The sequence below is a fragment of the Limulus polyphemus genome, unplaced genomic scaffold, assembly GCF_000517525.1.
Source record: "Limulus polyphemus unplaced genomic scaffold, Limulus_polyphemus-2.1.2 Scaffold3630, whole genome shotgun sequence".
NCBI lineage: Eukaryota > Metazoa > Arthropoda > Merostomata > Xiphosura > Limulidae > Limulus > Limulus polyphemus.
The window spans coordinates 96,524-107,571 of NW_013669240.1; the positions used below are offsets into that span (position 1 = coordinate 96,524).

Sequence of the window (11,048 nt, forward strand, 5' to 3'; positions counted from 1 at the left end):
GTTCTTTCTCCTCCAATAGCTGTTGTAATCTCTCTTCTTGTTTCTTTTCTTTTTCCTCCAACAACTGCTGTAATTTCTCTTCTTGTTTTTTTCTTTTTCCTCCAACAACTGCTGTAATCTCTCTTCTTGTTTAGTTTGCTGTTAGAGCTGCCACTGTTGCATGTTTTCTTGCAACTGCTATTGTCTCTCTTCTTGTTTCTTTTTATTTTCCTCCAACAACTGTTGTAATCTCTCTTCTTGTTTATTTTGTTGTTCGAGCTGCCACTGTTGCAGGTTTTCTTGTAACTGCTGTTGTCTCTCTTCTTGTTTATTTTCTCGTTCTTCTTGTTTCTTTTGCTATTCTTGTATTGCTGCCATCAAATCTGCTAAGCTGTAGTTTGATTTGTTATGTGTTGTTATACATCAGATGAAAAATATTAGATTTTGTTTTCATCACATGATAGGGAACTGATTGTTTCTCAATTAGCGGTCATCTAGCTAATGAACAAAGGTCAAAGCATTGACCACAGAGTTTTTACCCTTTGTCGTCACTTCTTAGAAAGTTCCTTTGCTCTGGATCATATAAGTGTGTAAAAATAACATACAAACATACCTACAGACATGGATTACGAGTGTATACTTTGTGGTGAACATTTCCAATACGTACAAAACTGTGATCCTCATCTCAGTACAAATCATGTTGGTGAGTGTCCTATTTGTTTTGTTTATGGATACGTATTGGATTTACACAGTCACATGATTGAACATTTAAATATTACCCAATTATTTCTTCACTGGGTCATTAGTATTATACCGAATAAAAATAATATATTTTAAATAAGGATCGTAATGAAGATAAAGGCTATTCTTTTGTTGAAGAAAACGACTTTGTTGAAACGTATGAAATTTAAAGGTCCTTATTAAGACCATCATAGCCTGAGAAAGAGAAAGGTATGATTGCACATATCAATAAAAACTGATATTCACGATGTGTAATTTATTATAAAATACTAAGTTAGACATGTATAGGTCAGTATTTTATAAACTAAGATGTTTTCGTAAATAGTATATTAGTGTATCTTGAAGTTTTATTAACAAATGTTTCAGTATGTGTTATACTTAAAACTGAGATATTACTTACATATACTAAAGTAGCAAGTATATTAGGCTATGATCAAAATTGATTTTTATATAAGGAAATCACAGAACACTGACTTGTATAATTTTTAAGTGGAAAGTTAAGTTATGTTATCGTAACAGTTTCAAAATCTGTGTGAGGAAACATTTACTTTGAAATAGTTGATAAACTAGTTTTTCTAAGCCTATTAACTGAAATCTTACATGATTAGATTGCATTGAATCATTTATTAATTTGTGTAGTGACATGTCTTTACTTTAGTACGATGTCTCATGTTAATTCAGCTTGTTTTTATATATTTTTACACAAGTGAAAAATATAAACTGTAACTGAAACACAGATATGACAACACTGTTAACTAACTCTGTTACCATCCTTTGTATAATGAAATCTCACGTATTTTACATATTAATGTCTAAATAGATATTAAAAGTACAATTTAATCAAATTTTTATTTTGAAAAATTATTTTTCACCGACTGACACAGTTTGAACTTTTGACCATTTCTTGTATGTTGGGGACACATATAAAATAGAAGTGCCCCATCAAATATCGTGAATACACATTTAGTGTTTTGTATCACTATGTAAAGTGAAAAACTGTTTACTGACTTTTAAATTCAGTAACATACAAAAGCTCTGGTTAAAGTGTGGTGAACATTACATTTACGTGTTCCCCAGTGGCACAGCGGACTTACAATGCTAGAAACCGGGTTTCGATACCCGTGGTGGGGATCGCACAGATAGCCCATTGTGTAGGTTTGTGCTTAACTTCAAACAAACAAACAACTACATTTACGTAGAAAATATATGATTGTGTAGAGTTTGAACCGTTTATTTTCAATTTTAAATATAATGTAAAAATATAGCGACAATGTATTATAATAGATTGTCGCTACTTATGTTTGTTTGTTTGTAATTAAGCACAAACCTACACAATGGCCTATATGTGCTCTGCCCACCACAGGTATCGAAACCCGGATTCTAGCGTTGTAACTCCGCAGACTGCCACTGGGGGGCCGCTACTTATGTAAACTCAGAACTGACCTTTGTCATGTCTGTCAATGAGCTGGTATATAGCAACACCGAATTTAATAGTTAGCATAGCCTTGTTTCGTATCCGTTAATTATATTTTCTGAGTCTATGGAAGTTATAACATGAGACCGACTATTGACTATCGTTCAAAAACTGTATAAAATATTACATACTGAGTTGTAATGTTAAGTAGTAATACGGCAAAAGTTGTATGAAAGCTAATCCAGTATTTTATAAACTAAGACAATTATGTAAATAGTAGTGTATACTGAAGTTTTGTTAATAAATATTTCAATAAGTGTGACATCAGTCTTATTTAGAGTTTGTGAATTTATTTACACACGTTGATAAACACATTTTTAGAAATGTGGAGCCTAACTGAATACAAAAAATTGTAATTAACTGAAACGCATAAATACATATTTAGTGCTTTGTAAAGTGAACATTAAATTTAGGTAAAGTTTGAATAGTTTATTTTCAATATTAAATTGTGATATTAATTGATTTTCATAAAAGTTTTTCTGCCATGAGGTCGTCAGACTAAATATCGACAATGTTAATGACCAAACTGAACTTTGAATTTTATCAGTCCCCTCTCCTCTTAGCAAAAGGGCGACATACTGTAAGCTGTGAATCAATTAAGATGAATTGTCATTTGGTGATTGTATGCTTTCAATGTTAATGAAGTCAGTTAGAAAGAACACACATACATTCAGCTTTGTTTTTCCTAGTTGACACGGTGGTTTTGAACATGTATGTGATATCAGTAACGTCTCTACTGCAGAAGAAAATTCAGTTATATCTGTCCTCAAAGATTTATGAAAAAATGGTAAGTGTTGTAATACTATGATAGTAATTAAGTACATTCATTATGTAGCAAAATGGTTAACTGCAGAGTTTATTAATCATATTTTGAAATAAAAGTTAGTGAAACGTGTTATATGTGTATATATAAAGTTTGTATGTTAAAAGTGTACTTTTCAGCACATAAAATGTAAAAAGTTATAGAACAAAAACTATAATCTGTATATTAAATCCTTCAATGTTTATAAAAACATTAGATTACGAGAACGTCCAAACGCTGTTGATGTTATGAAGTTCGCGCAAAAATACACAAAGTCTATCCGTCCCTAATTTAGCAGTGAAAGACTAGAGGTAAGGCAGCTAGTCATCACCACCCACCGCCAACTCTTGGACTACTCTCTTACCAACGAATAGTGGGATTGACCGTCACCTTATAACGCTCCCACAGCTGAAAGGGCGAGCATGTTTGGTGGGACGGGGATCCGAAACCGCGATCCGCAGATTACAAGTCGAGCACCCTAACCACCTGACAAATGCCGGGCCGTCCAACCGCATAAGCGTGTCATGGATGATGGATGAAAACATTCACCAGTAGTTAAGTTCATGGGTCGGCTGGGAATGTATCAGAGTATCGGTCAAAACGTTATATCAGTTAATAATCTTACACGTTTATTAAGGTATTTAACTTTAGATGGGACGTTTACAGCCGATCCACAAACTCGAGTACTGGTGAAAGGTCTCGTCCAGCTAATTTCTTTTTTTGTCACCATGAGCACACATGGCTCAAAAAGTGCCCTTCTGACGTTGAATCCGTGCTCTCCAAAAAAAAAGGTATGTATATTATACATTCTTACTCTTCCGTAACCATGAAAACATTAATAAATTCCTTAACCACTTAAACTCTCAACACCCTAATATCAAATTCACCTATGAAACTGAAAATCAAAACAAACTTTCTTTTCTTGACGTACAGGTTCAAAAACGAAACAACGAATTTAGCACTTTTGTTTACAGTAAGAAAACGTTCTCTAGTTTATACAAACGCTTTGGAAGTTTTGACATAAGGTAATATGTAAGTCAAAAATACTAAGTGTATGTTTACAGCATATGCCACTTCTTTTTCCTGCACAGTAAATTTTTGTGTAATGAATTGTAAACCATAAACATTGATATGGGTGCTACTAAAGCCTGTGGTCTGCAAAGATATTTACACTATAGCGTGCGGTCTATAGAGATACTATCATCATCACCATTTTAATGATTCAATAAAACACAATTTCTTACTAAATAATTTATGTCTATCCATGGTTTTGTTCATCAATAATAATGTAATAAGTTGTGTGTTCCAAAAGAGTACTTTAAATATATACAGGTAGTAGCTGTAAAGCCACCTACATAGGCCAAACTTCTCGCCATTTACAAATATGCGCCTTGAAACGTATGTGAGTTTCTAACAGAAGTGAATTTAAAACTTCAAAATCCACCTAACTCTCCTATGTATTCTCACAACGAAACGTCACCACACCTCGATCCCTTAGAAACCTTTTCAATTCTAACTTATGGATGCAATGATCACAAACTGTTGATAAAAGAAAGTATGCATATTATGAATGAAAATCCAAGTCTCAAACGAAATTTCAACTCTTTCCCCCTCGCTTTATTCAAATAACGTTTTGTCTCTCTAATTTTGAAATTGAATATTTTATAATTTTCTAACACTACTCATTGTATTTTTATGTTAGTGATTATACTTAAAATTGTTCCCTTCATTATTATCATAGATTTACAGAAGATGGAATATTTGTAAGTTCGAAACGTTCATTAAAGATGTTTACAATTGTTGCCTTGCCTCTACTTTTCATTAAAAGTTCTCTTATAATTATCTGGAATGTAAATGTCGTTTTTTTTCCTAACTTTATTATCAAAATGCGTAAATCCCTCCAGTATGCACAACAATTTCTGAAAAGAAAAAGAGACATTTCCAGTCTGTCTGAACTGTGAGCAGTGAGAAAATACTCTGAACCAGAGGTGTTACTAGGTGCTTAACAGATTCGAGGTTTTGGTCCTAGGCATGGGAATTTTCGGCGTTTCAGTATGATATTAATCATGGTTTTCTATTCTGATTTTTCAAGACACCAACTAAGGATTTGGAGCACGGGCTCCGTATGCTAGCGCCTAGCGACGCCTCTGACCTAAAAAAAATTGAAATTATCAATATAACTTAGTTGAAATTGATAAATCATTTTTATTTCTACTAGTTTATGGAACTTTTAAACATTTTCCAAAGAAAATAAAAACACAAGAAACTAGTATGAACGGATAATTTACAGGCATACTACAATTCTTCATCTGCAAGAAGTATCACATTTTATAACGCTACACGTTGTATCAGCATAGATACGCATTTACAGTCTCTTCAAACAAATCCACACCGTTACATTCATTACCTAAAAAAATAACGCTTAATCATTGTGAATACCTAGTCTTAAATATGTATATTTTATTAGTTTGTAAATTAATAAAAGCCGAGAGAGGCCGCCATGAACGTTTCGACGCTAGACGAACAGAAAAAACTTCTTGACATTTTATTTGATGCTAGTATTAACGGTGGGCTTTATGCAGTATTTCAGGCAAGTCAAAAAAAAAAAGAGAGAAAAAAGAAGCAGATAAAAAGGCTGAATTTTGAGCCATGGTGTGATAGTACTAGTATAGAGAAAGTAATGTTCCAACAGTTTTTTCTTATCATTAACTATTCCTTAACGAAATATTATACTCGAGTATTACTATTAGTCAATGTCATTTGAAATTAAGAGAGCTTTCGAAATGGAGAGATTAGGCTAGTAGTACTGAGTACTAATGTTACTATTAGTAATATAATACTATAATTATACTTTTTAATTAAATTTCTAGTTGTAGTTTACGAAAAATGATTATTGGTTAGACTGTATATCACTGTAACATGTAATTAAGTGTACTTTAGTGCAAGTACCCTAGGCCTAGGATAGATATTTGTGAACGATATATATGTTTTTAAACTTTAAAGCATTTGTACTTTTTTCGTAACTAGTAAAAATATATTTCTTTTCCAGGAGGCCCTTTGGTGAATGTATTATACTTATAGCAAGATTCTAGAAAAAGTCAGTTGTCAACTTTAACACCTGCTGCCATGTTCTTTTTTGGTTCAAAGGTGGAAGGGATTACGAGAAAACATAATTTATGTCTTATAGGTTTGTTGAAATAAAAGGTTGGGTTCACTTTGTTTTGACGTTTTAAAGGAAGGTAAACACAAGTGAAGGAAGGTTAAAAAATATTCTCAAGAAGTACATGGTATTTAAGCTGCAGGAAACTTATTCAGTTATCTTTTCATATTACAAAGTTATCAAATATTTTTGTATTATAGTCAACCAGCTATAAAGGTATGAATGAAAAAAATACAAATGAGGTAGAATGGGCAGTCAAATGTGAATATTGTGACCGTAAGTTTAAAAGAAATGTGGATAGAGACAGACATGCAAAAACGCACACAAAGAAAACAACTCTACCATGTGGAATTTGTGGTAAGGAGTTTTATTATAGACATTTGGACTCTCACATGAGGATACATACAGGTGAGAAACCTTTCAGTTGTGAAGTATGTGATACTAAGTTCACCCACAAGTCAAATTTAAATAGGCACAGAAAACTTCATGATAAAACTGTTCAGTTTATTTGTGTTGTGTGTGGTAAACCATTTTTGTCACGTTATGCCTTAGGTCAACATTGGAAATACCATATTGGTGACAAATCATTTAAATGCTCTATTTGTGGTAAAGGATTTAGTGAAAACAAGGATTTGAACATTCATAAAAGAATTCACAGTGGTGAAAAGCCTTATAAATGTGAGTTATGTGACAAAAGGTTTACACAAATTGGCCATCTTACAACTCACAAGAGAACACATACTGGAGAAAAGCCATATGTATGTACTGTTTGTAGTAAAGGTTTCACTACTAATTCTTCCCTCAGCACACATACCCGAATTCATACAGGTGAGAAACCTTTTGGTTGTGATTTTTGTGGCCATAGGTTTACAAGGAGTGCTAATCTCTTGTGTCATATGCTTGTTCATACAGATGAAAAAAAATTTGAATGTAATATTTGTGAGAGAAAGTTCAAGGACAAAGCATCTTTGAAAAAACATATAAAAACCCATTCAGGAGACAAACCCTTCAAATGCGATACCTGTAGTAAAACATTCATGTCAAAGACGTATCTATCATCACATAGAAGAATACATGCTGGTGAAAAACCTTACAGATGTGATGTCTGTAGTAAAAATTTCTGTGATGACTCCAGCTTACGGAAGCACGCCAGAATGGTTCATAGAAATGATGCTATGTTTCAATGCAGTTTATGTAACAACAAATTTTCTCAAAAAGTTCTGCTGATTAATCACATGCCAGTCCACAGTTGTGAAGAAGGACCATATAAGTGTAATACATGTGAAGATATTTTTGAAGATATTCCATTATTAGTAAAACACATAAAATCTCATACATTAAAAAAACAGTATGTGTGTAAAGTTTGTGGAAAAGGGTTTTGTTTTTATGGAAAACTTGTATTTCATATGCAAACACACACAGGTGGAAGACCTTTTCAGTGTATTATATGCAGTGAAACCTTTGTGAGAGTTTTGTATTTGAGAAAACATATAGCTAAACGACATGGGGATAAAGCCCTTTACAATGCATATGCAAATTCTAATTTCAATGATGTTACAGCTGCTGTAGAGGATTCTGAAACTGCAGAAGCTTCATTTACATCTGGAGAAAATACAGAAGAATTACCAAGTGAATTAGTTGAACCAATTGTTAAATTAGAGATCAGGGATGATTGTTATCAATGTGAATATAATAAACAAGGTGAAGATTTACAAAATTAGGCAGCCAAAATATAAGATTAAATGATAAACAGTGGTAAAATGAACTAAAAAGTGAGGGGAGGGGAATTAATAAGGTAGAAGATAAAGTATTTTCCTCAAAAATTAAATAAGAAAATTATTATAAACCAGATAACTAAACTTAATAATTAGAAAGAAGAGTCTAGATTACCCAGTAAAGAAAATTATCAAGGTTTCTCAGTATTATGTAGCTTAACATAGAGGTGAAGCTACATTTAACATTTCGAAACTTAGCATTACAAGCTTTTTTTTATACAGAAGTCTCCTAGAGTGGTGTGAATTTATATTGCATGATGCCCTGAACAAAAAGGCTTTTTCACATTGTTCATTCTATTGCTGGAAAAGCACTCCCAGTAAGTTTTTGAGGAGTAACTCAAGTACCTGAATATCCTGAACTATACACATACACACAAACCCTCAGTCACACACATAGTAATAAACATTTAAATTAATGTAACAGTATATGTATATTAAACACTTTCATTTCATGACAACATTTATCTAAACTATGATTTCTTTATCAGTTTATATGTGGCGTACTCTACATGTTATACTGTAAAAATCCATGAAACTAGATATTAAAGACCATAAAATGTACGAACATATTCAAAGAGCTTAGAAGCAAAATGCCAGTTCTGAGGAAACAGCTGCCAATGGCATCATATTACTGAATATGCAACATTTTGACTATAATGTCCTATTTAATGCAAAGAATTTTGTCCAAGAATAATATTTATTTTGTATTATTTGAATAAGTTCAATTTTTTAAGTTTTAATATAATTTGCAATGGTTTCATTTAATGAAATGGCCACTTGATTTCATAGCATTTTTTGTGAAAATTATAGGATAAAAGATTTTCTCAAAATGGTAAAGTTGTATATACCGGGTTTTGCTTCTAAGCTCTTCACACACATGCACATAGATATGTACATATATATTTATACTCCAATTTATTTATTTTTCACTCTTAAAAGTACCTTAAAAGACAGGGAATATGGTGGATCAGACATTTATGGATTGTGATATTACTAACTTTTCAAAAATGCTCTGAGTATGGTATGTAGGTGCTGTGTCTACAAAACAATGCACTTAATGGAGATACAGTGAATACTGTAGACTTAAATTTATAGAAATTATGCAAACAATTGGGTCATCAATGCATTGTATTTCACTTTCTCAATTTGGAAATCCCAGAAATTTTTGTTTTTCAATGTTAAATAAAAGCAGAATTCCAAAGTTATATTCTACTTTTTAATGTGTGTTTTGTGGGACTGGGAGGGCACAAGTTGATTTTTCTACAATTCTGTTAATTGGAGAAGAAAATGTCTACATTCTTGTATTAATGTGACATTCTGTTTTGTCCATAAAATGTACAGAATACATTCTTAACAAGGAACATAAATTGCATGTAAAAAGTATTAAGGACCTCGTGCAGTTTACTGTATTTATTCTTGGTATAAGGTAATATGCAAGTCAAAAATACTAAGTGTATGTTTAAAGCACATGTCACTTCTTTTTCCTGCACAGTAGATTTTTATGTAATGAATTGTAAACCTTAAACATTGATGGGTGCTACTAAAGCCTGTGGTCTACAAAGATATTTACACTATAGTGTGCGGTCTATAGAGATACTATCATCATCACCATTTTAATGATTTAATAAAACACAATTTCTTACTAAATAATTTATATCTATCCATGGTTTCGTTCATCAATAATAATTTAATAAGTTGTGTGTTCCAAAAGAGTACTTTAAATTTAGGTTATAATTGTGCTAGTTTTGATTGTTGGAATTTATTTATATTTGTCCCCAAAATGTTATATAATTTTATTTTGTACTTTATTAGTTTAAAAGTATTATTTATAATAAATGGTGCCAATTGCAAGTGAACAAAAGTTAAAACATTGAAGATGATAGTTTCTATGTAGACTGCACGCTATAGTAGCACACAGTGATGTTTATTTGAGGTATAAAATTCACATTTTTTATTTTAAATCTCTCAGCATTATACATATTAATTTAAACCATGTTAGAAGAATAGATGATGTTTTTCACCATGAAATGTTCAATATGGCACACTGGAAAACATTTTGGGATCTTCTTGCATCTTTAATGAGAATCAAAACTTTGAGATCAATTGTCTCTTGGCTCTTAAGTGATATCTTTATGTTTTTGTAATATAGGATGACCCTTGAACCTTATTAACACAAAAAAATTCACAAGTATGTATTTTTGCCTTTTCAGTTAATCTCTTTTTTTTCCAAACAATTTATTTATAAACAAAGTATTTTATTCATTCAGTATTAAGAAAAAATTTTACATTTACATTTAAGTTGGATCCACCAAACAGAAAAATATATATCTGTAATCTAAAGTAATAGAAATGTGTTACAAATTTCACTGATCTGCATAAAGAGACATGAAATTGTGGATTTTTTTATGAGCAGATGATCTGTTCTAATGTGTGTATATTGATATATACAGATGATGCAAAAATTACCGACCAACATAATATTTTTAAACCCACTCTTACTATGATTTTTCTTGTCATGTTTGTGTTTCACTATCTGAATCATTTTCTTTTGTTACAATAATTGGTTGGAACATCAGTAACCTTGCAAGAAAATGGATTAAATTGGTGGTAGTAACAATAGGATTTCATTTTGGGTGAGAAACTCCTTTGTTTCTGCAAGTGCTGGTCTTTTGTTTGCCAAATTTTGTGAAACTGATTCTGCGGCTAACCATAAACACGGGAAGACCTAAAGCCTTCAAACAGGTGTAAAGATTTAGAAAAATTAGTCTCAATTTTTGCATGGAACCCCATTGTATTTTTATGAAAAATAATTATGATGTTTCTGTATTTAACCTGCATCTATGAAATCTGATAATTGTTATTGTTTCAGCATTTTGAAAGTTATTTTACATGTCTAGAAAATGAAGAGAGTTTATACTAAGTTTCAATATTTTTTAAGTCTACTGGAAAATATAGTTTAGTTTTTGGTAGGAGAAAACTAGCCATTGTTGTTGTGATGTTCCAATTATTTGCAGGTTGTGTCATCAAAATATTATTCAGATTTTTCTGGAATGGAAAGGGTAGATTAGTTGTTTTTTTCATTTTTCTACATAGCAAACAGAACATTTTTCATTTTTG

At 31.6% G+C, this 11,048-nt stretch overlaps 1 protein-coding gene across 1 annotated transcript; it reads left to right on the forward strand.

Annotated features, from left to right (window-relative positions):
* The first annotated feature begins 5,504 nt into the window (after positions 1-5,504).
* LOC106469721 (zinc finger protein OZF-like) lies at positions 5,505-9,314 on the forward strand. The gene is made up of 2 exons (XM_013930234.2): positions 5,505-5,673; positions 6,046-9,314. The coding sequence occupies exon 2, from the start codon at positions 6,375-6,377 to the stop codon at positions 7,875-7,877; it is 1,503 nt and encodes a 500-aa protein (XP_013785688.1). The 5' UTR covers positions 5,505-5,673; positions 6,046-6,374; the 3' UTR covers positions 7,878-9,314.
* The last annotated feature ends 1,734 nt before the right edge of the window (positions 9,315-11,048 follow it).